We start from the raw sequence: 26,862 nt of genomic DNA, 5'->3' as shown, positions 1-26,862 counted from the left end.
AGGATTTTGTAAGACACAAAGACATGGGAACTTTATCTCAAAAGATCTCAATTTATCACCACTAATCACCATCGTTGTATATTGTGATTAATAAAGTAACTATGTATATAATAACTTGTTATCCATAGATATAACCCGGAAGCATGTATATCTGGCATAGATACTGAGGAAATACTACTAATTAGGAGTAGCAGCAATTAGGATTAGTAGGAAGGCAATAGTAAATAGTAAAATAAGTAATACAGCAACTAGTATAGAGTTAAAGGCTCAACCAACCTATCAAAACGCTACAGCAGTGAACATACATGTATACTGCAGGTTCCAAACTTACAGGAGGTACACTTACAATAGGCTATACGTATCTATATTGCACATATTATGTGCATTTATAAATATTCATAAAATCAGCTGTACCAAATGTATCAAACCAATTGCAGAAGGGGGGTCTAGGCCAAAGTAGACTCAAAGAAATCCTACTAAGAAAACTGATCTCACAGGGACTGATCTCGCAGAGTCTAAAACTGATTTCAGAGGAATGTCTAGAGATAGGTTGAGAAAGGCCTCAAAGTAAAGGACAGAGCCTCACTTCAAAGATGATATGGCAGCCAGCGTGTGGAGCATTGCAGAGCTGATTTTGCAATATCACGGAGTTAACCCAGTGTTCCAGTGAAAATTCCATCTGTTTGTGGAGAAAAAAATGATAATAGAAATGAGCACATGCAGCACAGGAAATTTCTCAGAGAGGAAATCTCCAATTTGGATCAAAATCAGACCCTTTCTATAGCGCTGAGACATAAAAGGGTATAGGGTACCTCTGTATCTCTACAACAAACTCTCTGAAACTCCTTGGAAGGAGGTTGTGGCAAAGCTAGTGTTGGTCTCTTTTCTTAGATAACAGAGAAAGGATGAGAAGGAACAGCCTCAAGTTGTGCTGGGGAAGATTCAAGTTGGATGTTAGGAAGAAATTCTCTATAAGAGTGGTCATACATTGAAACAGGCTACCAAGGGAGGTGGTGAAGTCACTGTCCCTGGAGGTGTTCAAGTGATGTGATGCTGAGGAATGTGGTTAGTGGACAATATTGGTGGTAGGTGGATGACTGGACTGGATGATCTTAGAGTTTTTTTCCAACCTCAATGATTCTGTGATCACTTCAGGAAACCAATAGCTGCTGTTAGTTTTGGTCTTCCTCTTAAGACATCCAATAGATGATTGTCTCTTATTTTCTTTTCTTTAAACTAAACTTTCTCACATCAATACTCACTTTTTCAGGCCTATTTCCTCTTTCCCAGGCTATTTTTCACCTTCTGAGGTCATAAGTTTTTCCTATGGTGCTTGTTTCATTTTCACCAGTAGTATTTTCAGGACGTCTCTGGCCCTCTGGTGTCCATATGCACTTCAGGGATGTCCTTGGTTCCCTTGCTGACTCAATAGGATGAAGGCTGAGCTGCTAGGACTGCATTTCCCAGGCTGGCAAACGTTTCTCTTGTCAGTGTCCTGCAGCTATTTTGTCAGTTGGGGTGAAACTTTATAATTCTGATAACAGTTTAACTCTGCTTCTGGGGTTCTGGACAACCCCTCTTTAGCTCATGGAATCATTTAGGCATATGGTCACCTAGACACCCAGCTAGTTCAACCAGTTGATTAAGGCAGGTCTAACTTGAGAGTAGCATCACAATGGAAAGGGTCTTAGCCAGGTGAATTCTGAATGTCTCCAAAGATAGATGTAGTGTAACAGAGACTGCGTGATCTCTCTGGGTAGTGTGTTCTGGTGCTCAGTCACTGTCATTGTGAAACATATTAGGGGATTTTAAAAGCAGGCAGTATAATAATCTTTCTGCAGTACAGCTGAACAGGAAGGAGGATGAACTAGACTGAGTTCTTTTGAACTTGTGTGTCTTTGATTTACATGCTAACTATAACTTAAAATAATACATTTTTTCTTTTAATTGCAGCAGGAAAAGAATCAGGAGAGCTCAAGAAGTGAAGGTAAGTGCCAATTGTTTTCAAAATGTGCTGATTCTTGTAACTATTAAAAAAATCAAACATTCATTTTTAGTAATAACAAAATGTATATATATGATTGCTAAGTGTTTGGTATTTGAAATGGCAAAAATATATCGAGGAAGGTGGAATAAAATGTTCTAAGGAACCATTTTTAAATAACTTTGATAGAGGGAAAAATAAGGCTGACTGCTATATTCTATATGAGATTTATTCCATCTTCTTAGTGTATTTGTGAACTAGACTGTGAAAGCTTGGTATATTTTAATGACACACTGGTACAGTCACTTTAGCTTTTCATTCTGCTCGTCTGTAATTGTATGTGATTACAATTTATTCACAAATGAATCGCATCCTTAGTGGGATGCCTTACAAAAGTAGTCATCTGTGTTTTTTGCCTAAGTCTCTTTATACTTTAACTACAGCTTATTTTGTGCACTACACAAAAAAGAATATCTGGGTTAAAGAAACAGCCTCGTATCAATAAAACAGAATGTTCCAAAACCCAGATGTGTCTTTCAGGTGTCTTTCTAGTATAACATTTGTTAAGAGAGAGAACACCCAAGTCGCTTTGTTAAAAGTTTGTTTTGCAAATAATGAAAGGTGAAATTTCTGTCACACGCGGAGAATGTTGTCTTGATATTGTAGGTGCTTATAGAGGTAGGTTGTGAAGTGCTTTGAAGATGAAAACAAAGGGAGGGTAGAAAAGAAAAGAATACCATACTAAAGGTTCCTGAGAGAGAGTTAAGTGACAAACTAGCCTACTTCTTTTATTACATTAGAAAACAGTGCGTAATCATATCACCCGTGTTAGCTGTTATTAATTCACTGGTCATTAGTCTCTATTTCCTCGCTTTTCTTCACATTGAGGCTACACACAGGCATCTAAAGGGAAGCCAAATCTGATGATTGTGTGGAGTGGTTCGTGTTTTATGAACCAAGGGTCATATAATTTATATCATCTCAAGGACCGTAAGTCCTTCTTTTAAAGAATGTTCACAGTATGATGAACCAAAAAGAAAATTTTAATTTTAAAGAGCATCTGAACTAAGTTTTCTTTTCTGAAGTAATTGGGTGAATTATCTTGAGATTTTTTGAGTGTACCCATGATACGTTGTTCAAAAACCTAACTTTATGGTTTAACATAAGTAATATAAAAAGGTTATGAAAACTGAGATTAGTTTTGAGAAGGAAATGAGATTTGTTAAATTGGAGGAATTGCAAGCTTTAAATCTATACTTACAAAGAAAGGTGCTGAAATGTGACTTTTTATGGACATTTGTGATTACAAAGTTGTATCATCATGCTGTTTGATTGGTTTTCCCCCTACTCTGTCTAGGTGTATGGTCATTATGAGGAGGAACAGTTAAAAGTAGGAGCCAACTATGAGCTGGTTAGGAGTGCTCATTGTGTTCATTAGCTGTTAACTAATCAAATAAATATTTCTTAGTATTGCTAGCAACTACAGTCAAAGCAAAGTATCAAACTATTTTAACTATTTTAAGAGAGATGTTCATCATCTCCCAGTAGGCAGTGAGTTTGGTACTCTGATGCACAAAACTTGTTGTGATTATATCTGTAACATCTCTTGAGTAAAGTTTTGATCAACTGAACTTCCTGTATGCTGTGCATGCAACCTAAGCTGACAAATCAACATGGAAGATCTCAGTGGTCTGGAAGAATTACTAAGTATTCATAGGCACACGGGGCAGGCTTTAGAAAAACGATCCCACTTTTTCACATACAGAGTTACAGAATTGTGGGGGTTAGAAGAGACCTCTGGAGATCATCTAGTCCAACCCCCTGCTAAAGCAGGTTCCCTAGTGTAGGTTGCAAAGCTTTTTCCTTGTGCTCTCTGTATTTTGCAGCTACTAAATACAGTAAAGGGACAAAATGCTTTTTGCAGATCCTTAAATCTTCTGAAACTTTGAAATTGAATGTTGTCATCTTAATTTGGAGGACAATTGCAGCTCATGCTAAACAGGCTAGCCTAATGAAACTCTGGAGGCTCTGGTGTGCCTTGTAACTTGCATGTATATCCATGTTCTAGTATCTAATTGTAATTCAGTACTTCTTTGGGACTGTATTTTTTAGAAGATGAGGATATTGTAGCAGAATTCAAGGATCAATATATTAGTAATGGGCATTATTCCATTTAAAGTAATAGATGAAGTAAAATATGTCTGATTTCCATTTATGTTTTTCTAATGATGCTGTTATTATTTTTGCAGTGCTTGGTTTTTGTCTTGTCTTTTTTTCTGACCCAATTGTTTTTCCCATCTGTTACTTCTGCTGTCAACCACTAAGTCATTCACACCAAAACAGAAGCCAGTACTCAAACATGCCCTATTCTGACACTGATCTAATCTCTCTCTGATCTGTGATATTCTTTCCCTTTCTGCAACATATAACAGAAGATTCTATACACTGTTTAAGAAAGAAAGAAACACTGCTTTTACATAAAATAATACAACACACATTTTAAATTTAATTGTTTGATAGCAAACTTCGTTATACTTCTGAGAGTTTTTTTTGTGTTAAAATAGTTATCATCAGGATAAAACACAAGCCTTCTGTTCAGTAACAATAATGTGAACAAGGTAGGCTGATTTAAAAAAAAGATTACTTAACCATGTAAGAATATGAAATATTTTACAGCATATGAATTTTTAAACATTTTAACTTTATTTATTTATTTCATAGTTATATTTAACATAAGCACTTGAAATTTAGAGGTAGAGAGTGTTTTGTATAACCTGCTGTGCATTCAAATTTTGAATACTTAGATAATGCTTATTTATTTAGCATTTGTTAATAAATACTAAAAATGTTTTAATTATTGGTTTGGTTCTCCAGAAGCACCTCTTTAACTTGAAAGAAGTAACAGAGCACAGAATCACCTTGCTCGTTTGGAATCACAAATTGGCCTTACCTCTCTTTTCCAAACTTAACTCCTGCACACAAATTAATATCATTTTATTCCACATCCATAGTAGATAAAATAGATAATTTCAAGATAAATAGGGAATATGTCCAGCAATATTAGAAAGCATGTATGTAAGCAGTGTGCAGAATAGTATTCCTAGCTTATGCTTAGCTTCGAAGAATTTTAAATACTTAGAATAGAATATATTACTATCTTTAATGTAGCAATCACAAGAATCAGAAAGTTGACTAATGACACTTAACAATTTTTTTTCTACAAACTTCAAAGTCATCTCAATCATTTTTAAGAGAAAGCACAGAGTCACATTTACAGTACGCTGTCACAAAATAATTCACTTAACTAGTGATGGTTTGGACGATCAGTGGAAAAATTTGGTCCCCATTACTTTGAATTATTGTACAAAAGCGTGTAGGTTTAAAAACTATGTATTAATTTCAGTATAGCAAAGCACTGTGTGATATATATATATAAAATAACATCCAAACCATGCAATAACAACAAAACCACTGAAAAACCTCCAAAACAATTTTGAAATTAGACTGAGAGTATGGTCATCAGTTTTGTAATATTGTGTCAGGTATCACATCACTGTACCACTTGTCTATCTTTGCCCATTCATTTTAGCAACATCAAGAACAGTTACTGAAAGATATATGCTTTTTTCCAGGAAAGATCTGGAAAGCAAACACAGGGTCATAATAATAATAATTTGCAAATGATTACGGTGGGAAGGTTGGAATTCTGGCCTTTAATGTCCCTTCCAACCCAGACCTTGATTCCAACGCAGACCTTATGATTCTGTGACATATGTACGTAGATGATTCCAACGATATTAACTTACATGGTTTTACTTTGTTTTAGCTGTGCTTTAGGGGGCTACTTGTGCAAAATGCTGTTAAAATTTTTGCTAGCAATTATTGATCTGAGTTTTCAACATCATTAACATCCAAAACTGAGCAGGAGAATATTGACTGACCACAACTATAACCCAGGCTTTCAGTTACATTAAATCCCTCTAACTTTATGCCTACTTTAATAATATGAGTATGAAATCATTATTGACTGATCGGTTGAAAACAATTTATTACTTTATTATTATGAACATATTGCCCTGCTTTTCAGATATTTACAGATATCTTTTATGATCATTAGGTACCAGAAAATAAAGAGATACCACATGGGCATTGCTTTCCCATCTTACTGGTAGTTTGCTCCTTAAAAGGTAACACAACACACCTGCACAGCACTTACGGCTTTGTCTGGGTTTCCATATTAGTACTGTAGTCTTTTTTTCTATACCCAGAAAAACATCAGGCAATAAAGATGGAGAAAAAGCTTAACACCGTTCAAAATGGAAAGAATTGAAGTGACAGAGTCAGCAACACCTTAATTAAATCAACAAATCTGTGGGGTGTCAATGTAACTTAGGATACTTTCACATGCCAGTGGGTGAGTGAACTGTCTATTCTGCAGTATAGCAGTCTGGTATTGCTTTTGATAGTGAAGAAAACTGTGTATGTCCTGATGAGAATATATGGCATCAGGATCTTATGCTATGTGAAACCTATGAACTGTGGAAAAGAATCCACTTCCTTACTTTCTGTAATGTATGTATCCAGTGAATCATCGTGTCTGCTTGATCACATGATTCAAATTCATATTTCAGCAGGCTGGTTTTATGTGAAAATGGTTTGAATCTGAACTGCAGTCCTACTGGATGAATTGATTCATATTTTCATTTGTCACAATACAGTAATTCTTTTCTGGTAGACCAGGACATATCATAAAAATTTATAGCGTTTTAGAGAGTATATGTAACAGCAGGCAAGTTGGTAAATGTATGTCTAAGAGTGTACTTTACATTGGAATGCAGCTACTAAATATCCTTGTTTTCCAAATGTTTTCTTTATTGTTATGTTCCGATTTAGCTGAATGAACTTTTAAGAGGTGATTTGAGGATTCTCTGTATTCATTGTAGCCAATACTGACACTTGCATCCTATTGCATTCTCCTCTAGTGCCTACTCAGCTCAAATTCTCATCCCTTCTGTCTGTTAAGAATTGCCATAAGAAATGCAGCTCTGTTTCCCATTCAAAAAATTCTTCATTTACTTTTGCTGTCCATAGTCTTACAAAAACTAGCAGACTTTGCTGTTAAGTGTGCATGGTGGCATCTGGGGATGAGTGACATCATGTAGAATTTCTTAACTGATTACAGTGAGTATTATGTCCTCAATTCAGCTGACTGAAACTATTAATTTCATGTTGGATGGCTACAAAATATAAGTCTTTTGCCCTGACAAGAACTTGTATTAAAAAGCTAACTAGAAAACCAAGTAGCTAGAATGAGTCTGAAAAATTGTTTTAAGCCACGTGAAAAAAAAAAAAAAAATCTCAGCAGTTCCTGCCTGTTGAGAAATGCATTGGAATAACAAGATATCTGTAATTTTTCTCGAATAGATAGTCGTTATTTCTGCCACTAAGCTAGAGCTACTTGAGATGTATTCTGAAATCCTTTAAATATTTTAGGAGTTAAGTATACAAAGATTTTTTTTTTTTTTCCAACTTTGATTTTCTTCAGGGAGAAAAAAATGAGCATTTACATTTATTTTTCTTTTCACGTGTAACGTTCATGCTATTTCAGAGGAAAATATCAGAGGGATAGAAATTCCAGGAAATAATTCTGCAAAACGAAGTGTCTGCACAAAGAACAGATATAATGGTTGTGGTATGTAGTAGCATTGTCGAGCTAATGCAGGAGATTGGTAACTGTTATCTTTTTTTTTTTCTCCTTAATTCATCCATGTGCACCTTAAATTTAGGTTACAGTTTGTTAATTTGTGAAATCTATTTCAAGACAGACCTTCAGAAGTAGACTGGAGAAAATAGGCACAGCCTATTATGCATACATAGGTGTTCATAAAGTTTCTTTCTGTGGTGCACAAAAACTTCACTTAAATAGATGAAGAAGGGATTCAGCATCAAAAAGGAAAAAAAAAGAAAAAAAAGAAGAAAAAATCCTGAATAGTCAATGCTGCACAGATTCCTTCCTTGTTGGACTCTACTAGTTATAGAAAAAGAATGAATGTAACAGTTTTGCTTATTTAAATATGTTCGTAGTCTGAATTATAATAGTGTAACCCCACAAAATATTTTTGGTAGAAGTACATTTTGACTAGCAGTCTGAATTTTTTTTTTCCCTAAGTTTTACAATGTTTAGAGTACTTAGAAGTTCCCGTGTGAAAGTAGCTCCTACTTAATTTGAATGCAACAGCAAATGTTTTGTAGAGTTCTTTTATGCTCTTTCTAGTGTGGGGTGAAGAGAGAAAATGAAACAGGGAACCTTACTTTCTCTAAGTTAGTCTATCTTTTATTACTGACATGGAGTTTGTAAGTCACGCAGTTTTGCTAAAGCTATGTAATTTCATATATTAGGTTTCTTTTATGCCTTTAACCGCCTCCTCCAAAAAAGAAATACTCTGAAGTAGGTTTGTTTTCAAAAAAATATTACATTTGCTTTCCTTCCTTCTCCTTGAAAGAAGCATGGGAAACACAAATGGCTTCTGAAGGACTTTGAAGTAGCTCTTGTGCACCAAAGACCTGCACTGAATTCAAAGGGAAAACAATACAATGAAGCATTCTTGGATGCCATGCTATTCATAATAATATCATTAGTGCAGTGTTTGCAGGGGATGCATGTCAAGCTGTTCATGTGTAGCAAACACACATTTGATTACACAAGAAATGGAATTCTCAGAATGTAAAAGAGGCAGTTGCTTGTGAAACTCAGAACTCTCCTGGCTTTGTACCTGCACCGTTGGTTAGCCTCAGTTAACATTGGTGTATAATAGCCAGAAGAGGCAAGTTGTTTCACAGTACTTGTGATGTAGAAGGTGATTGTTCTGACTGCAAGCGATAGAATCAGAGCAAGAAGGACTTAATGTTGAAGTATTATAGTCTTCACATCTTACCAATTGAAAAGATTTTGGAATGGATTTTCAGAAAGAATACTGAATGTTAGAAACTGCTGTAAAGTAGTTACATTAGAAACATTTTTTCTTGTATATAAGTATATAATGTAATAGTTAAAGAATCAATGATTTCATTTTAGGAAAAGCAGCTTTTGTTATTTGTTGTATACTACAACATAGTTCTACTACACTACTATACTACATGTATACTTCTACTGTATAACACTTTATCAGATCTCAGCTTTATCTTAGTATAAGTTGATCTAAAATAGCCTTCTAAGATACAATTTCTCCTGAAGAGGAAGAAAGGAAGAAAGTTCTGATATTTATGTCAATGAAAAAGATAAAGATCCTTTTAAAAATCCGCACAGGTCTTTAAAAGCATCTGTTTTTTAGATGTAGACTTAAAAAAAAAAAAAAAAAAAAAAAAAAACCAGAGCAAAAAAAAACCCCACAACCAAAACAACCCAGTAAATACAATTTCCTATGGGACATTTTTTATGCAGAAGTGTTTAAAAGTCAGGGATGGTTGTCCTAAAAGAAAAAGTGAATTCTGAGGAGAGTACAGGATGTTCAAACGACAGATCGTACATACTAGTATTTCAGAAATAAACTGTTTTTCTACACTGGATACCTGTAAGTAGCTGTTTTCCTATTTTTTTTTGCTTGTTTGTAGAAATTCAAGTACTATGTTACCTTCTATTGCATGCTTACAACACAAGTTTGATAGCTATCAATGTGACTTGCAGATTGTTTTTCTGTGTTGCTTATAGATCGTAAAACTTTTAAGTGCACTTGTGCAGAAAAGAACAACAGATCTGTGTTGAAGAACACAGAAACTCTTGCAGAAGAAATTTTCTTACTCATACCATCTGAAAAACAGAATTTTTGCTTTCGCTGTGAATTCTTTAAAATGCTATTGACTTTATTTGAATGATATTTTGTGTCATATATCTCTTGCAGTCAGCTGAAAAGACAGTCAGAACTCATGTAACCTTGAAATATGAGTCTGGTGAATATGATTTGTACTCCCCCACATCCTCAGGCCTGCCCAGTAATTGCAGCACTGTATATTACTCAGATGTCAATTGAAACAATTACAGCATTCATTTTTTTGTTGTTTTATTCTTTGCAGAGCCAGGGTTGATGCATTTCATTATCCGTTAAGGTCACGTCCCAGTTTACTCCAAACACACTCTTTTGCCACTGCTTCAGACACAGGAACATGATTAGCAGTGTCAGATCCTGTTAACATTTACATCATAACTGAAAGCAGATATTAAAGTGAAGTGCAAATTAAAGACTGCTAAAATGCCTGCCACTAACAATTATGGTGGGGCAGTATTAAATTTCTCATTTATTTCCAAAGGTCAGATTAATAAAGCTGCATGGCACATTATCATAAAGGGTGGGCCCAGCTGCCTCTTTTGATTATGCTTAGAAGTCTAATGCTTCTAAGGAGAATTTGCAAGGAATGAATGCATCTATTTTAACTATGTGTTTAAATGTGGTTAATAGGCCCTCTTCTGAGAAGATCCCAACTGGAGGTTGCTGTTGATCAAATGTCTTTCTGTTTTTCAATTTACAAATGTAAATATAGGTTTCTTTGATAAACTCCTTTTAATTTTTGATCCTTAAAATGTAAATAGCTCCACGAGTGCCTGAAAACCTAATTCTTAGATGTAAACTAAAGTGCCCTGAGCTTTAAAAATAACCTTTCAAAATCTATTCTGTCACGACTTAATGCAACTTTATGCTTTGCTTTTTCCCTTTCTCCCAATCTTTTGATTCAGAAGAGTTTTCAAGAATTTTATTAAAAGAAATAGTGCTTTCTTCCCAGATGAACAGCAACAGTCTCCTGCTGTTTTGTCTACAGAGTAGAAATATGAAAATGATTCTGTACCATCATTCCTGCTGTGAAGAACATAAGCATCTTCAGAAAAAAAAGTTGGTTGTTAGTACAGATATCTGTCTGCCTATCTGATACTACACTAATGATACCCTGGTATCATACGTACCCTGGTACCTTGATATATGAATAAGCAACATCCCATGGGCATTAACAAATTAATGTAACTTTTAATATTACAGAAATATCCCTGATTCAGTAATTAAAAGGAACACGCTTAGAGCTGTTTTATTTTCATTGTCTCCTAAACTAAGACATGTTGCTAAATAGACAGCCATTCTTTTCCCCAGAAGATGTGTACTGGAACTGGTCCTCATTTATGCACAACTTCTTTAGAAAATAATTTCAGTACAAAGCAACAGTAATGGGCTTTAAATGAGGCAATTGTATCCTGTGAAGATATACTTTTTGGACCATGTAGGTGTTGGCTAGCTGTAAATATTCCACAGAATAAAACCAGAATCCATTCAAGTACTTAAAGTGTAATTTAATTAAAACAGTGGTTAATCAGTTTATAGCCTAAAATTTTATTATCTCTTGTCAAACTAAAACATGCTGTACTTTTTTTTTTTTTTTTTTACAGGACACAATAGCTATTTAAGCTTTCTGTATAAAAAGATGGAAAACCTCTGATTATTCAGTTGCATGCATATATAAGGAGTGAACGTATGCTTTTCTGTTGTCTGCCCAGCTTTCTATCTTCATCATCTGAATTTTGGGCTTCTTTGAAAATACATTTTTTTAATGTTTGTTAAAATGCAAATATGAGTTAGATACTGTCAGCAGCAACAACACCCATTAGAAATAAAAATTGTGTTTTTTGTTATTTTAAATCCATGTGAATTATAAAAAGTCACAACATGCCGTGAAGGCAACTGCTGTCTTAGCAAGAAATTTCTGGTAGAATTACTAAGTTATAGAGCTGTGTATATCTTTGAAATAACTGAATGATTTTCAAGTTTATAGTGAAAATGAGATGAAATTTGTTGGTATAAATTTCAGGAAACTAGAATAACTTTTTTAATTTTATAATCAAAGTTGTAGTTTTGAAATAACAAAGGAAAAGATCAGTTGTTTGATGACTTGATTAACCAACATGACTTCAAATTCTAGATTTCTTAACGTTATCAAGGAAGGTATTTCTAGTAGAGAGAGGAAAAGAATAGCAAGTATTATACATGGCACTATTTAAACCTCATCTGACGTAATGTATCCATAAATGTTCATGTTTCATATAAAATTCAGTCTTGAAATAATACAGAGAATGGCTACTTCAGTGATCACACAGTTTTTTATATGTGAAAAATTCAAGAAATTGTTTTCTTAACAGCACGGAAGACTGAAAGTTCCGTGCTTCTTTTCCAACTCACACCTTGTGTGCGTTGGAAAAGGGGCACCTTGTGTGAACCTTTTCTTAGTTTTTCATACCGTGCTATTCATTCGTATCTTTGATTATGCAGAAAGTAAGCTGTGCTCTCAGGAGATAACAGGCTATTTTGTTTTCTCATTTCTTCCATATACAACTTCCTCTGCATATCCAAGGACAGAAATATGCCTTTGAACCTCCAAAGCTTTTAGAGATCAAATATTTGAATTCACTTCTAGGTGTAGTGCTTTATTTATTTTATTTCATTTTATTTTATTTTTTTGTAGTAATAGAACACAACTTTCAGTTTTACAGTCCAAGGAGGACTTTATGGGATAAGAAAAAGCCAAGTTGAGAGTATGCATTGCCAAATTTTATGTTGCTCAGTTACTGAAAGAGGAACCAGTTTCATGGGAAGTAATAACAAATTGTTATTCTCCAAGGCCCTTCCACGGAGATATTTGGCTAGTTAGGCCAAAAATAGCCAAATAAACCTGTTTATCGGTTTCTCCAACCTGGCAAAGATTTTTGTCCACAGGGTTCTAGTGGTGAGTAACCCATTCTAGTGAAGTTTTGGTTAAATAATCTAAATGATTTGAGAAAGAATTATTACATATCTGCTGTTCTATTGAAAAAAACCATCCAAAAATGATGTAGTAGGATGCTTTATCTTCTTCGTGCTTGCTGGGGTTTGTGGTGTATAAAATCTAGTTACCTGTGCTATATGCTGGCTAAAAACTGTTGGCTTGTTTTAAACATTTGGCTTTCATTTAGACTTCAGCAATCTAAGCATTGGCTTAGATTACAGTACTGGCCAAGGCTCAGTACAAAAACTTGCATTAGTAAGGTTCAAATTACTCTGAATTCATATTATACACAAAAGAACACAGATATAATTGTGAATGTTGGCACACTGGTAATCATTTAAATTTTGATATTTTAATTCTCTTGAAATACCATAAATATCAATGATGGCATTGCTTGAATAGGAGTTTAAGAAAAAGTTTTATTATGACACAAAGATAAATCTCAGAACAATAAACCAAGCATTTTCCTTAGCTTTGTAAAACTCTTCATAGCACGGACTAAATGAAGTTTCTCAGGAGGAAGGGAATAATAAAGAACTTCAGCAAATAGAAAAGCATACAAAAATCCCCTTTGTGTTGTAAGTGCCACTGAGATTCTAATTAGCACACATGGACTCTTCCTCATAAAATGTGAAAGCTGTGTTTTTGTAGCTTTAAGGATAATTGCACACTAAAAATGAACTACAAATGGGGAAAAAAAAATCCACTAAGATATTCTGGTATCATAATTTCTGTGCCCAAAGGATCCTTTACGCCACTTGCACTCTGATCTAATTAGCAGTAACCTGACCTTCTTTCCCCAGAAACACTGAGAGATCTTGTTGCAATTTATAATTATCATTAATATCTCAAAATAAAAGCAGCGTGCAGAGTTGTACAAATCATGAAATGAAATTGGTGTAAGTCGTACAGTATTATTAAAATATTTATGTTCCTTAAACTGTCTTTCTAAAGCGGCTCAATATACTTCCGTATAAATACACGGGGGAGCAAACGTAATAGAAATAAATGCACGTTCACAGGAATAAACACACACAAAATGGCAGTGCTAAGCCATAGATAAGGGGGGCTTTGGTTTTCCATCTGTGTTTTTTTAGTGGAGAAGTAGAGTCAAGAATGAATTTAGGCCTCTACCGATTCATAGTGAGGAGTGGCACTGTCACTGTGTTTTGAAGGTATCCTGTCATTTACTGCAAATAAGCAGAAAATGCTGAGGCTCTTCCTATCCATTTCTTTATTTTGGCTTCAATTTGAAGTGTTAGGAAAGATTTGGAAGTGTAAATCGGTACCATATAGTTCTGGTAGTGGTTGTATAGAGGTGTTTCTCAGTTAAAATTCAGTTTGTCTATTTTTTTTATTTTTTTTTTTATTTTAAGTTTCTTGTTAAACTGAGCCATTCAAGAACCAGCTATCCATGTGACCGTATTTGCTGAGTTGGGAGCAGTGCTCTTCAGAACAGGGCGGAAGGTTTTAATATGTCTGCATATTCTAACATACAGGCTGGTCATACTGACTGCCAAGCATTCAGGCATGTGACCTGTTACGATCCTCTTTCCTGACTCATTAAGAAAAAAATGAGTCTTTTTATGTACCCACTTATAAGCAGTCAGTTTCAAATGCCATTTTTCCTACCTTTGTGTCTCTAGAGAGATATTATGAGACTTGAGGCCTTTTACTTTCTTTCAAGCTTTTTTTGTACTGTCTGAGAATGCCCTTTTCCACACGTCTACTTTATTCTTCCAATTGTGTCAAATGCTTAGAGGTTAGGGGAATCATAAATGCAAGCAAGCTACATGCTAACCATACAGAGCATGAAGGTCAGTACTGTTTCTCACAGTGGGATTACAGGGTCCCATTAGATACTTTAGCAATCTGATCTAGTTGCTATCAGAAAAGTCAATATTTGCATTTTGTTGAATATGCATGCCCACTAGTGTTTGGAAAAAGGGCTGTTTGGTATGTCTGCTTGTATTATTATCTTGTTTGCATTCACAAGATACTATCTGCAAATCCTCTAATGATTCAAAGACAACACTGTACGGAGTTATTTCATTATAAGGATTAATTCTTTGCTATTCTAAATTAAACAGGCTTAGAATTTGATGTTCTTTAATTTCAGCTAGGGCACTAGAAGGATAACTTGAAGGAAAATATGGAAAAAAAAAACAACTTTTACTCACAGAATATTAAGTGTATCCAGAGAAGCTATTATTTTAGTTCATATGATGTTTATTTATTTCTTTACTAAGAACCCTGGAATCACACTCATTATCAAAAACATTAATTTATTTGCAGATATTAATGTGGCAGCCTTCTGCTTTTTAAGTGATTTAAAAGCTATCTAATTGAAGTAGTTCCCATTTAAAAAAAAAAAAAAAAAAACAACAACAACAAAACTTTGAAGTTGTGCAATTGTGTTTTATAGGCAATGCAGTTAAAATGCGTTCTGTATGGGCAGCATCTTGAATGCATATGTTGAGCCTGGTTGACATTAGTGGTGTTCTGAAGCCATACAGGATTTTGGCTGCAGACAGGGACTTCTATCAGACTACATCATTTTGGAAGCTTTTATAACACAAAAAAAAATCTGTTTCAAAAATCCATGAAGGTATCAAGCCAATGCATTTACTGAATTATTCCCTTTTGCTTTGGAAAATAATGGATCAGCCACTTAGAAATGTGCAGCTCTGTTCAGATTGATTCAGTTCAAAACCTGCTCTTACTTTCTAAATACTGGGTATGCAGACTCCTGTATTACATTACGAAGGCACTTAGTGATGGGGTAACTTTGCATAAAGACATTCTGAAATCAGTAAGCTGAGAGATAGGAAAGGTGGTCTGTGATTAATGCAAAAATAGTGTCTAATATCCTGCCATTTTCTTTTGAAACATATACCTGTCTGCTAAATATTTTGATGCAAGCCAATCTGAGCTTGCACTCATCATCCAAGGTGACGTGTTGAAGGTGGAGCTGAACATCAGCTCAACCAGGGTAATGTTTTGAGATACTGACAAAGAGATCTTGGCCCATGTGGACAAGATAGGAGAGCAAGTCTGAACAATGAACCAAAAACATTATTTAGAGCTTAATATTTTCCCAGGTTTATTTTGTGTCTTACAAGCTCCTTTAAGCTCTACGTTGGGTGTGTATGTGAATGGGATCACACACAGAAGGACCAAGTGCAATCATAACTTTTTGCTCAGTCATGAAAGCTTTCCAACTTGAGATGGTGATGCTAGTTTGAGAAAGATTTAAAGATTCTCCACTAAACAGAGGGGAAAACTTTTCTGTAAATCAGTGACAGGAGATCCTGAAAGATGATAATGAAGTGGCATTTAATCAGCCAAGAAATACAACAGCAGAAGCCACAGGAGTATTATTACATTTAAAATAGCCTATAGGATGTTTTGTTCTCTGATTTGAGGGAACACTCATGCTGTGAGGCAGTGAAGGCAACTATAGCAACACTAGGGCTAATATCTATTGTTGCCAAGTGATGGAGCATGGACGTAATCCAGTCACTGAAAATGACTTTGTGACATCTTGGTTATTTTTCCCAAGAGCTCTGTGAGATAAGGTTGAACTTTCAGAACCAGGAGCATAAACTCATGTCGCATTAAGTGAATTTGTTGCAGCCATGCAAAGACCTTGGTGAAATGATGGACAGGCAGACACCTACCTGCTGAATCCGTGAGTTTATGATCAAGACCTATTATGTATTCATTTCAACGCTAATGCTTCAGTATTAATTTCTGAAACTTGGTCATGGAAAGGGGAGAACAGAAACTGAAGCACGGCTTCAGAATGGAAAAATCTGAAACAGTTCACGTGTACTAATCTTCTGCTCAACTTTCAAAAGTGCATAAAAATGTCTTTGTTGTGGTATATTCCTTCTCATCACTGTTTTCTCACTGCTAGATATTCCGTAGTTCCAGCTTTTCTGTTTCTGTGGGGTTTTTGTTTGGTTGGTTTCTCTTGTATTCCTGAAAGAAAGGGAGCAGGGGATGCCTTGCTCCTTTTTTTATTCACCTTTTATAATTCAATGTTTTGTTTTCCTGGAGCTAGCAAGAATGCTACCCGTCCAAGAATGTCAAACTGATTCTTCGGCTGCTGGGCCAAAATATTTGGCTAGCCTTATACTAAATAAATAAGCAGCCAGTGATAAATAATGGACAAGTCATTTTCTTCTACTAAATAATGAAATTCCTATAACGAAAAAATAAACCACTCCATTTTATGCTATCTGAAAAGTTGATAACTAGTTGGTGGTTTTTACATTATTCAGACTACAGAAAACGTACTAAACATTTGGATTTGATCTGCTTCTTTCTTCAGCAACACAACCATGAATGTTAGCAGAATACGTATCATCTAATCACATCCAAACACAGAAATAATTGTTGCAAATAGATATCTGAAAGCTGAAGGTGTGTTATCTTGGCCCGCGGATGAGTAACAGTGTGACTGCAATCCATGTGACAGTATGAATAATTCCTGGAAGCTCTTCAAAGTACGCAACTGTTCGTTGCTGCATAGTAAAACTTGATTAGTTGTTTGTATTTTAACGAGTTAATAGTATAATATTTCCTGTTCTTTCAATAATTATTATCTACAAGATTAGGATTACCTTGTTTCCAGTTCACACCTTACCGTAGACTCGTGTGCTTGACATGCAAATTTATCCTGACTGCCTTAAGGGCGTCTCAAATGCTAGACTTTCTTTTTTTAGTAGTCATTCTTAGGACATTTTTAAGGTATTGCTTTTGCTGTTTATGGTTTAGATGTGAATTTGAAGACAACCTGGTATCTGGCTGAGCTTCATGGTATGGCATGCTATCATACTGAACAGCTTTGGTATAAGATAAGCGTTGCAGTAAAGGCACACTCTGTACTTTTGTTGCTTGCAATTAATTTTTAGCAAGATCTTAAGAATATATTGTCAGTAGTTTAAAATTTAGTCCATACAAAGAAAAAAAAAAAACAAAACAACAAAACAGACACAACTGTTTTCCTTCACTTTTTTTTTTTTTTTTTAATTTATGGAACTGTTGACATTAACACTGTAAGAGTTTGGAAAAACTTATATGTCAACAAGGCCTGATCAGAAGTTATTCAGATTACAGTTGATTTCACAAAGCAGCTGCACATATTTCATGATTTAGTGTCCATTGTTCTGTAATCTTAAAAACAAAGTGAAATATATTAGGCAGCAGTACAAATACTGTTTCTGACTATCATGCGTGTCATTCCTCTGTAAAAATTTGTGTCCTTTAACATCTGCTGCTATTTCACACGTGCCTCTGCATTGAAGATTCCTACATATATGGGTAGCCCAACCTCAGATTCTATAGTCCAGTGGTTCCAAAATGTAGGAGTTATTTTTAAACGACACAGTACTCTTACATAACTAGTACATACTTCTAGAGATCTACAAAAGTTACAGACCTTCTGTAGCTCTAAATTCTTCAAACTAAGCGTTGTGGAGCACATCCACCCTGGTCAAATACCTTATTCATGGAGAAACTGCATTCTATGTAATAAATAAATAAATTAATATTAATTTAAAAAGCATATGTGGACAGACCTTGCTTGTCCTTCTTTCATATCATCAAGAGTTTTAGTTTGACAGCTATTATCTTCTGTAGTTTCTTCTATCAGCCTTTATCATTGTACTTCCTTAACCTGTAGTATGTTCATGTTTAAAAAACCTAGGATCCAGTCATATTCTTGTGCACGTAGCAGATATCTTCATTGCAGATTTTGTACTGAAGAGCTAGTCCCTGGGCAAGATTATGTTTGTAATCCTTTCCTGTATTAAAATAGTACAGACCTTCCTCTCGGAGCAAACCATTAAAATATTTGCAAATCACTAATCTGTTCAGGGATTTTCTGTTGTTTATCTAGGGCACGTCTACTGGCTAGTGATTCTCCTTAACATTTCCTTATTTGGAATAAATGCTATTACAACTAACAGGACAATGGTTGGGCAGGGAAGAGTATAGAAGAGAAATAAACCACAAAAATGAAATTGGTCAGATGACCCTACAAAGATTCTGAGTTTGTTTCAAGCTTAGCACTCAGAAGAAAAACAAATGCCAGAAATAATAATTAAAAAATGTTTTTAACTTGAACTTTGAAAACACACCTCTGTTTTTGTGAAAAACCCTCTTGATTCATCTGGATACAGTTGAAATGTCTAATTATATGTTTCAGTATCCATTCATATAATAGAAAATGACCACGCCATTGTTGAATGTTCATATTACAGCTTAAGATGTCTGGAAAAAGTATAAATTACTTGGTGATATTAAGCTTTCTTGAGGATCACAAAATTTCATAATCTTCAACTTGAATTGAAAACGTGGACCTCCTGTTTGTTTACATTCAGTTCTCGAGCAGGAATCTACTTTACTCTTTCTGTTTTTGTGGTCTGTGGCTCTGTATCACAGGTAAGAGAGGTGATTTTGGTGTTTCTGGTTTTAACCTTTGGTGGATTTATGGAATTTTACCTGGAAGTTGAAAGAACTTAGATCACAGTTCAGTTTATGATGTTCCGTATGAACTTCTCTACTGATAACTGGGCAACAACAGCATCAGCCTTTGTTTTGGAGTTCAGTCTTGTGTATAAAGATCACTTGTATACCAGAAACAAGATGACTGCATTCACAATTGCAACACAGAGCACATGTAAGCGAGGAAAGATTTTGGAGAAGATGGAAGGACTGCTCTTAGCAGCAACCATGACATACATACAAAGCAGTGATAAAAATCAAATAATAAGGCACTTCATATACATCAAATGTATTCTTTCTTAAAAGCTGTAGGATGTTGCTGCATCCTTACAAATTAATCATCATGTTGTTGCCTCTAGGGAGGTATGTATAAAAACTAAAAAGTAATAATTATCCAAAAGCTGTCTGTAGTATGAGTTAGTGTATGGGAACTGCTGAATCAGGGTCTGAACTTCTGATTGATCACCTGAGGCGAGCACTGAGTCAGCCTTGGGAGCACAGATGAAGGCAATTCCCCTGTGCTACTGGAAGGGGTGGAGCCAGGCTGCACCTCTCCTAGACCCCATTTAAGAGGTGACTAGCAGTAAGGAAGGATCTCTGTTTTTGGAGATGACTCGTCTTAGAATCTTCTCAGTGAGCCCAGGACAAAGGTAAGCTTTCCGTTCATTCTTCTTTGGCGTGATAACCTGTTTAGCCTGATAACCTGTTTAGCTTAACTTTCTTGTATATTTCTTAATTGTAGCACCCATATATTCATTGATTATACAGTTAGGTTATTGAATATGGCATGTATTAGGTGCATATGCTTGCATTGGCTTGGTTATGATCATTGTTACGTGTATGTCTTGAGTGTAATCTCAGAGAATTTAAGGCAGAAAAAAGAAAACAACACAAAAACAAACAAAAAGCCAAAAACCCAGAAAACAAAGATTTTGAATTAATTGTTCAGAAACAATGGTAGAAATGCAACAAAATTTACTACAACTCACGCATTTTATCATAACCTAGATAACATGGTTGTCTACATATCTACAGGTATCAAAGTTTTGATTAGTATGAAAAACAGTGGAGAACTTTGAAGAACTGGAAACACATTCTTTTTTTTTTTTTTCCCAATATCACACACATATGTATATGTGTGTATATATTAGCTGGAATTGGGTTGGGTATTATACAGATAGAAACAATTTTAATTTCATAGTTTGCAAGTATCTGTATGATACAAACTCTTTTTTTTCCTAGCAATTGGTCATGTTACTCACCAAAATAGGAAACGCATTTTCTGTATGTGTTTTTTAGTTAATTTGAGTTTTATGCTGCATTTGTTCTGCTGTCTCTTTTGTTCCATCCATATCCGTACTGATGTTATAAGCCCCCCCCCCCAATTTTGATAGATCCTGTTGTTTTCACTTCAAAGAAAATGGACTGTAACATTTACCTTTTAAATATTTGTACTTCTGGTAAGATGAAACCATGGAATCAAATTTCTTTTTTATGCTTTTGGGTGCAAAAAATAGATTAGCTTCATGTAAAAACCAAAGAACTTAAGAACTGGAACTTAATATGTACTTGGATTTCTTTAGGTGAGACTTCAGTAGTTAGGGTGAGTTCTGTAGTCCTACTTAATGCATTTTTCATCAGAAATACAGAGAAACATTTTGATTTCTGGAATCTTCTATGCCTTTTTTTAGCAATAGTTACAAGGCACCATACAGCAGGAATGCATGATTTTTAAGCCCAAACAGTGCCTATTCTCCTCAGCAGCACCACTACTGAAGTGCTGATTATGTACTCGAAGTATACAATGCGTTCTTCACATTCCACACTATTTAGGGAACATTCTGGGAAGTTTGAATTGTACCGAAGTCTCTGGCCGTGCAAAAAAGAGAATGAGAACAGTTAAATGAGGAAACATGGAGGATCTGTTTCTATCCCCTCTCTGAAAAATTTTTGTAGATGTAACTTTCCTATGTTTTGTCATCTACCTTGGTCACTCTAGATTTCCTTCTGTGGCCTACAAATGAATATTTATCCCTCTGTGATTAGAGCAGATATACATCCATAAGCCTAGTCACAATGTGAGCACAGGAAAAAAAAATTCTAACCCTGAGGAGAAATGAGAAAATTTGGGAGGATTTTATGTTTGTGTGCTGAGAAAATTGAAGATCAGGTGGAGGAACTTCCCAGACTGACATATGACTTTCAATATGAGCTTTCAACAGTAGTTTTTCAGTGACTGATTTCACAACTGATCATATAAAAAAATGTGATCTACCTTGAATACTAAAGGATAAACTCAGCCTTCCTGCAATTTCAGGCTTCAAAAGTTTAATGTCAGTGTTTACAACATGTTCAAGTTCTTGTGCTGCATTACTTGAAACCACTTGGGTCTCTTTCCATCATCCCCTTTTGAAGAACAAAGTGCATTCCGTGTGTTTTAATATGATCAGGAATCACACTTAGAGTGCGCTGATTTTTAAATAGCATCAGGCTTATGAAGTTTTATTTCTACCAGAGATAAGATGTAAATTCTACATCTTGCTTACTCAAAAGAAAAATGAGCAATGGGTATTTATTAACACATAGCATGAACGTTGCCCACAGAAGCCACCTGTGATTCATGTGCAAGATACAGAGATATGTGAATTTTAGGATGCATGCAGTTGTGTGATTGTAGCTATGACCTTCCCATACCTTGAATGAGTCCTAGCTAAAACAGTTTAGCTACCTACGCACTCTGAGATAATGCAGGAGTTTGGATTTTAATGCTGGTAATTGCAGCTAGTTGGAAGAGGCTCCAGGTAATAAATCCTGAAGGGAAATTATAAACTAAATCATACATTATTGAATATAACTAGGAATTAAGAAAAAAAAAAAATGCAAGTGACAGTGCTGAATTGAGCTCATCTTATATTCCTAAAGACTGCCCTTTCATGAGTGTAGTGCAACTACTTGCTAGCATTGCTGATTTCTTTACCTATGAGAAGATTTACAGACTTCTCAAAGAAATTTTACTGTTAAATCTATTTTAGGTAGCATTCAAAATTTTGTGAAACCCTTTATCATATCAGTATACTTCCTGGTGGTTATTCTATGTAATATAGTTTTTTTGTACTCTAATAGTTGGCTCTGTCCAGAAGTAAATTAACTACTTCCTTATCATCACATCATTAACACTTGATTAACTGCCTGAGGATGCCTTATTTTTATTTTTCTTCTTTCATAGTCATTTTACTTAGTAAATGGGGCTTATGCAGCTAACTGTTCTTCTGTCAGTCCTCTTACAATAGCTATTTATGTCCTTGATCAGATTAAGTAAACTTTAAGGGATCAATAGAGTCTCAGAAATACATCTTAAAAGTTTTGTAGAAGTCAGCAACTTTAATTATAAAAAAAAAAAAAAAAAAAAAAAAAAAAAAAAAAAAGAGGTACTTAATATCTCTCTGAGAGAAGAAGGAACATATTCACAGTATGTCTGCACATACATAATGGCAGGCCCATCACCATGAGGATAATGATCTGCCAGCTGGCATACGGATTTGGCCCGGTGACTACATGATCTGCCTGTAATCTTGTGGCATGTTATAGGACATGTGCATTTAATGTCAGAGAGGAGAATATTTGGGGACAAGAGATGTAAAGGGAAAAGATGGGAAGTAAAAGAAAAATATGTAAGAAGTCATTATTGTTTTTTTTTTGTTTGTTTTGCTGCAATGTCTACCTCAGATGTGGTATAGGATAGCATTCAGGATTTAAGTTATTCTGAAGTATTTGATCTTAATACAAGCATATATAAGGACCTTTACATTTCTTTCCATTTATCTGGGATCTGAATTAGATGGGCTTTGAATACCTGCTTGAAATTATTTATTAGCCAACAGTACAGAGAGTTATATGCCCTCCTTGCCTCCCTTGTTTCCACATCTTCCTCAGAGTAAAAACCTAGGTAGACGTCTCATTACTGATGCATAAAGTGATTTCAGCTGCTTCGTTTTGACCAAATAGAATTCCTGGTGCTTACAGAAATAAGTAGTACCATGGCTTAAGTCTGCCTTCTGACTGATTTGTATTAAATGTATCTTAAATGTTACTCAAAGTCATCTAGTGTCAGATTGCATGCGGTGCTGCTGTAACAGCACTTCATTATTTAGAAAGCATGTGGTTTCTTAATAAATAAATGGTTACTGTGGTTTTAATACGTTGTTTATGCATTACTGTGTAAGAACAGCTGCAAAGGTAAAATATTCTGTAGAACTAAGTTGATAAAATTCTTTCTTCTTACCCTTCCTGAGCTTTAGCAAACGCATACAAAAATTATCTTGGAGTGACAATGTTTTGGCATGTTTTCCAGTTTAACTTGAAAGAAATAGCAGATGACATTCAGGACATGCCATTATGTAAAGATGGAGTAGAAGACATGGGGAAAATTGAAAAGAAAGAAGTGCTGAGTTCATACCTGAGGACTAATAAGGCAGGATTCTTTTCTAAAGTATTGCAAATGACAGAAGAGATGTACATGTGTATTAGTTCAGAATGAGCAATATTAATCTTTTTCCTTTTCTGAAATGACACTAAAAAGAATACTGATTTCATTGCCAGAGGGTGGAAGAGATGAGGGCTCTCTACAGACTTATGAGACTTCTGTACTCTGTCATCTTATTATCAGTTTTTTAATGTAGTAGAACTTAACCTCTAGGTGTGCCCTCTATAAGGAAGCTTTTACTACTGAGTACCATAAATGCAAGTGGTATTAATGAAAAGCAAGCTATGAAGGGAATAGGAATTGCTTTCTAATAAGGACAAGATGGTGCATTTCAGACATATATGTCAAAAAGTTCCTTGATTAGGAGAAAAATCAAAGGTGTTTCTCAAACTCAGATGAACTTTTAGACTGAAGATTCTTGTCCTCTTATCTTATCAGAGATGCATCAAAATTTTGTGGTGATGGTGAACTGGGACTTCTTAGAATGTACTTGACATTTATTCAGGGCTGAGGGGCCTACAATATCAATTTTACCTTCAACAGACCTTATTGCCTCCAAGTACTTCAAATACGAGTTGCTTTAGGACCTGGTATCCTCAAAAAAGATCAAACTTTTTTATTAGTCTCAACCAACTTAACTTGTCACTTTTTCGACTGAGTATCATCCTATGTATTTTTTTTCCCCCCTGCCATTTTTTATTTTCTAATAGGAAAACTTTGCAACCAAATTTGCTAAGAATATAGTTTTCTATTTGGGCTCTTTCAAGGTGATTTCTATTCACTCAGTGAATAGTACAGAGTTCTTGAGATGGCTTCCACTGTAAGCAGCATTTTTAATCGCATGCTGGAAAACGTGATGAGAGTTGACAATCTCAAGTTCATGTCCTCTCTGGCAGAAAAAATGTGTTCTTATTCACCAGAGGACTTGATTCTTTAATAATTCTGTTAATTTTCTTTTGACTTTAGGAAATATCAAAAAAAAACAAAGGCTTGTAATGATTTTTTTTCTATTGTTCTTCAGCAGTATAAGGAAGAACTGATTTCTGAACATTGTCTTTCAGTTGTTCTTTCTTGTTGCTAAATACAGTGTCATTTCAGTAGAAGTTCAATTTGGTTATATGGAATCACACTCCATACACTGTAAAGACTAGATACTGGTAAGTAACCTAAACTCAGCGTAAGGACAGCAATAGTAGGGTAACATATTATTTAACTGACAGGTCTGTTGTCCTCTAATGAAATGGCATATAGTTGTGTCCTTTAGTCAATTGTGAGGAACCCTGTTTATGAGGACTCTGCCCACTGATTTTTCAGGGCTCTTTTTTCTCAATGTCCTTACTTATATTTGCTTAAATTATTAGGAAAAAATGCAGCTTTTTAGTGATCAATATTTTCTTCTTCAACTGTATTAGGAGCTGACACTTAAGCACAATTAACACATCAATATGTTTTGTAATTAAACTTTTGACCCCCTCAAAATATCCTACTTTAAAAAGAAATTTTATTATAGATTGAAACTTAACTGTATAGATGCATCATTTTACCATAGAGTTACTTAAGGAGAAATAGCAGTAATTCCTCTTAAGTTTGAAGCTGTTTCACATCCTCCGAGGTTGACTTGTCTATACATCATTGGAAGATCGTTCTGAATCTAGTCTTCTTTTAAATAAAGTCAGAAACATCCCACTTTATATCTTCCCCCCTCTCTCTGTAAATCAACACTATTTATTTTTTAAGTTGTGGTATGTTCTGTTTTTCCTCAGTATATAAATCTTACCTATACTGCGTATGTGCAGTTCTTGCACAAAGGCAATACAAAAGGTATACCAAAGAACTCCCCTGTCAATGCGTTTTGTCCAAGAGTCATTGTCAGGATAGTGGGTCTAGGTAGACCACAACAGAAGGAAGAAGGCTTTCTGTGAAGGTGGTGAAACACTGGAAGTTGGCAGAAACAGATTCTGTCACCTCACATTTTACTTTCCTTTGATATTTTCCCTTCTTCAGAGTGGCATGGATTACTTTTTTTTTTTTAGTACTCTAAAGAGTATTAAAAGTGTGTCAGTATTAAATGTCAACTGTGCAGTAGCTTGAAACTCACGATTTACTTAGTTAGTAGTTGGATGCATATAGTAATGGATTGATATAGAGTTATTTGCTTGGTGATGGACAGTTGTTACCGAAATCATTCATAAAATACATTGTGCGGTTTACCCTCAGATCACGTAGATGGTTATTTTTGAAAAGACTGTCAGCACTAGAAATACAATAGATCTATGTTTTTAATGATATTTCTGTTACTTTGTGAGATGCTATGTAAGATGAATTATGTATTATTTTATGCATATTTGCAATGCTGTCCTTTAAAGAGTAGATTTTGCTTTAGAGTAAATCTCATTTCTCTTCATAATTTTATGTATTTAACGCTTCATCACTCTACTGCTTTCTGCTTCAGTTTAGGGTTTGCATACTTTTTCTCTTATTTGTTCACGCCTTTAATATTTAGTGTTTCTCTTTATTTTTTTTCCCCTATTGGCAGTTCGTTAGAAAAGTTACATTTCTAATTAGATTGTATCAGAATGGAACAAAAAAAATAAAGGTAAAATAAGCCAAGAGTTTATTTAAATAACTGCTAATTTTACAGTCTTCCTCTTAGCATAGGGGAGATGTAGAAATGATAGCCTTTCCTCATCTTTCATTTCTTGCCACCTTCTATTACTGTTTTTTTTTTTTTTTAAATGAAGTGCCATGATTGAAGGAATTCATCTTGCATAGAAAATCTTATCACCTCAAGAAGCAGCTTCTGCTGTTATCTTTAAGTCTGTTAAGGTAACTTTTTCTCTGCCTGAAAAGTAGAGATGCAGTCTATTCAAGGCCCAGAATTTAAACCTGATTTGAATTAATATGCAAAAAAAAAAAGTGTAAAATGCAAAATACTAGCAAAGTTAGGATAGGTGAAAAACAGAACCGTGAAAAACATAGCTCTGTGAAGATATATTAAAAATAGAACAGAAACCCATATCCATGCGTTACTTTACATTGCAAAATTCATTTTCCTTTTTTGGCACTGAAGAGGATTAAGTTCACC

The 26,862-nt window shown here is 34.8% G+C and overlaps 1 protein-coding gene across 1 annotated transcript in view; it reads left to right on the top strand.

Annotated features, from left to right (window-relative positions):
* FSTL5 (follistatin like 5) overlaps window positions 1-26,862 on the top strand; it is a 238,833-nt gene that overhangs the window by 41,509 nt on the left and 170,462 nt on the right. The window contains exon 3 of the mRNA XM_042871332.1: window positions 1,954-1,987. Coding sequence (XP_042727266.1) covers window positions 1,954-1,987 — 34 coding nt within the window. The remainder of the gene's footprint in view (window positions 1-1,953; window positions 1,988-26,862) is intronic.

This window comes from Lagopus leucura, unplaced genomic scaffold, assembly GCF_019238085.1.
Source record: "Lagopus leucura isolate 7727_CA_CO unplaced genomic scaffold, USGS_WTPT01 Super-Scaffold_100004, whole genome shotgun sequence".
Taxonomy (NCBI): Eukaryota; Metazoa; Chordata; class Aves; order Galliformes; family Phasianidae; genus Lagopus; species Lagopus leucura.
Note: the sequence above shows the minus strand (reverse complement) of the source record. Positions and strands in the feature narration are given on the sequence as shown.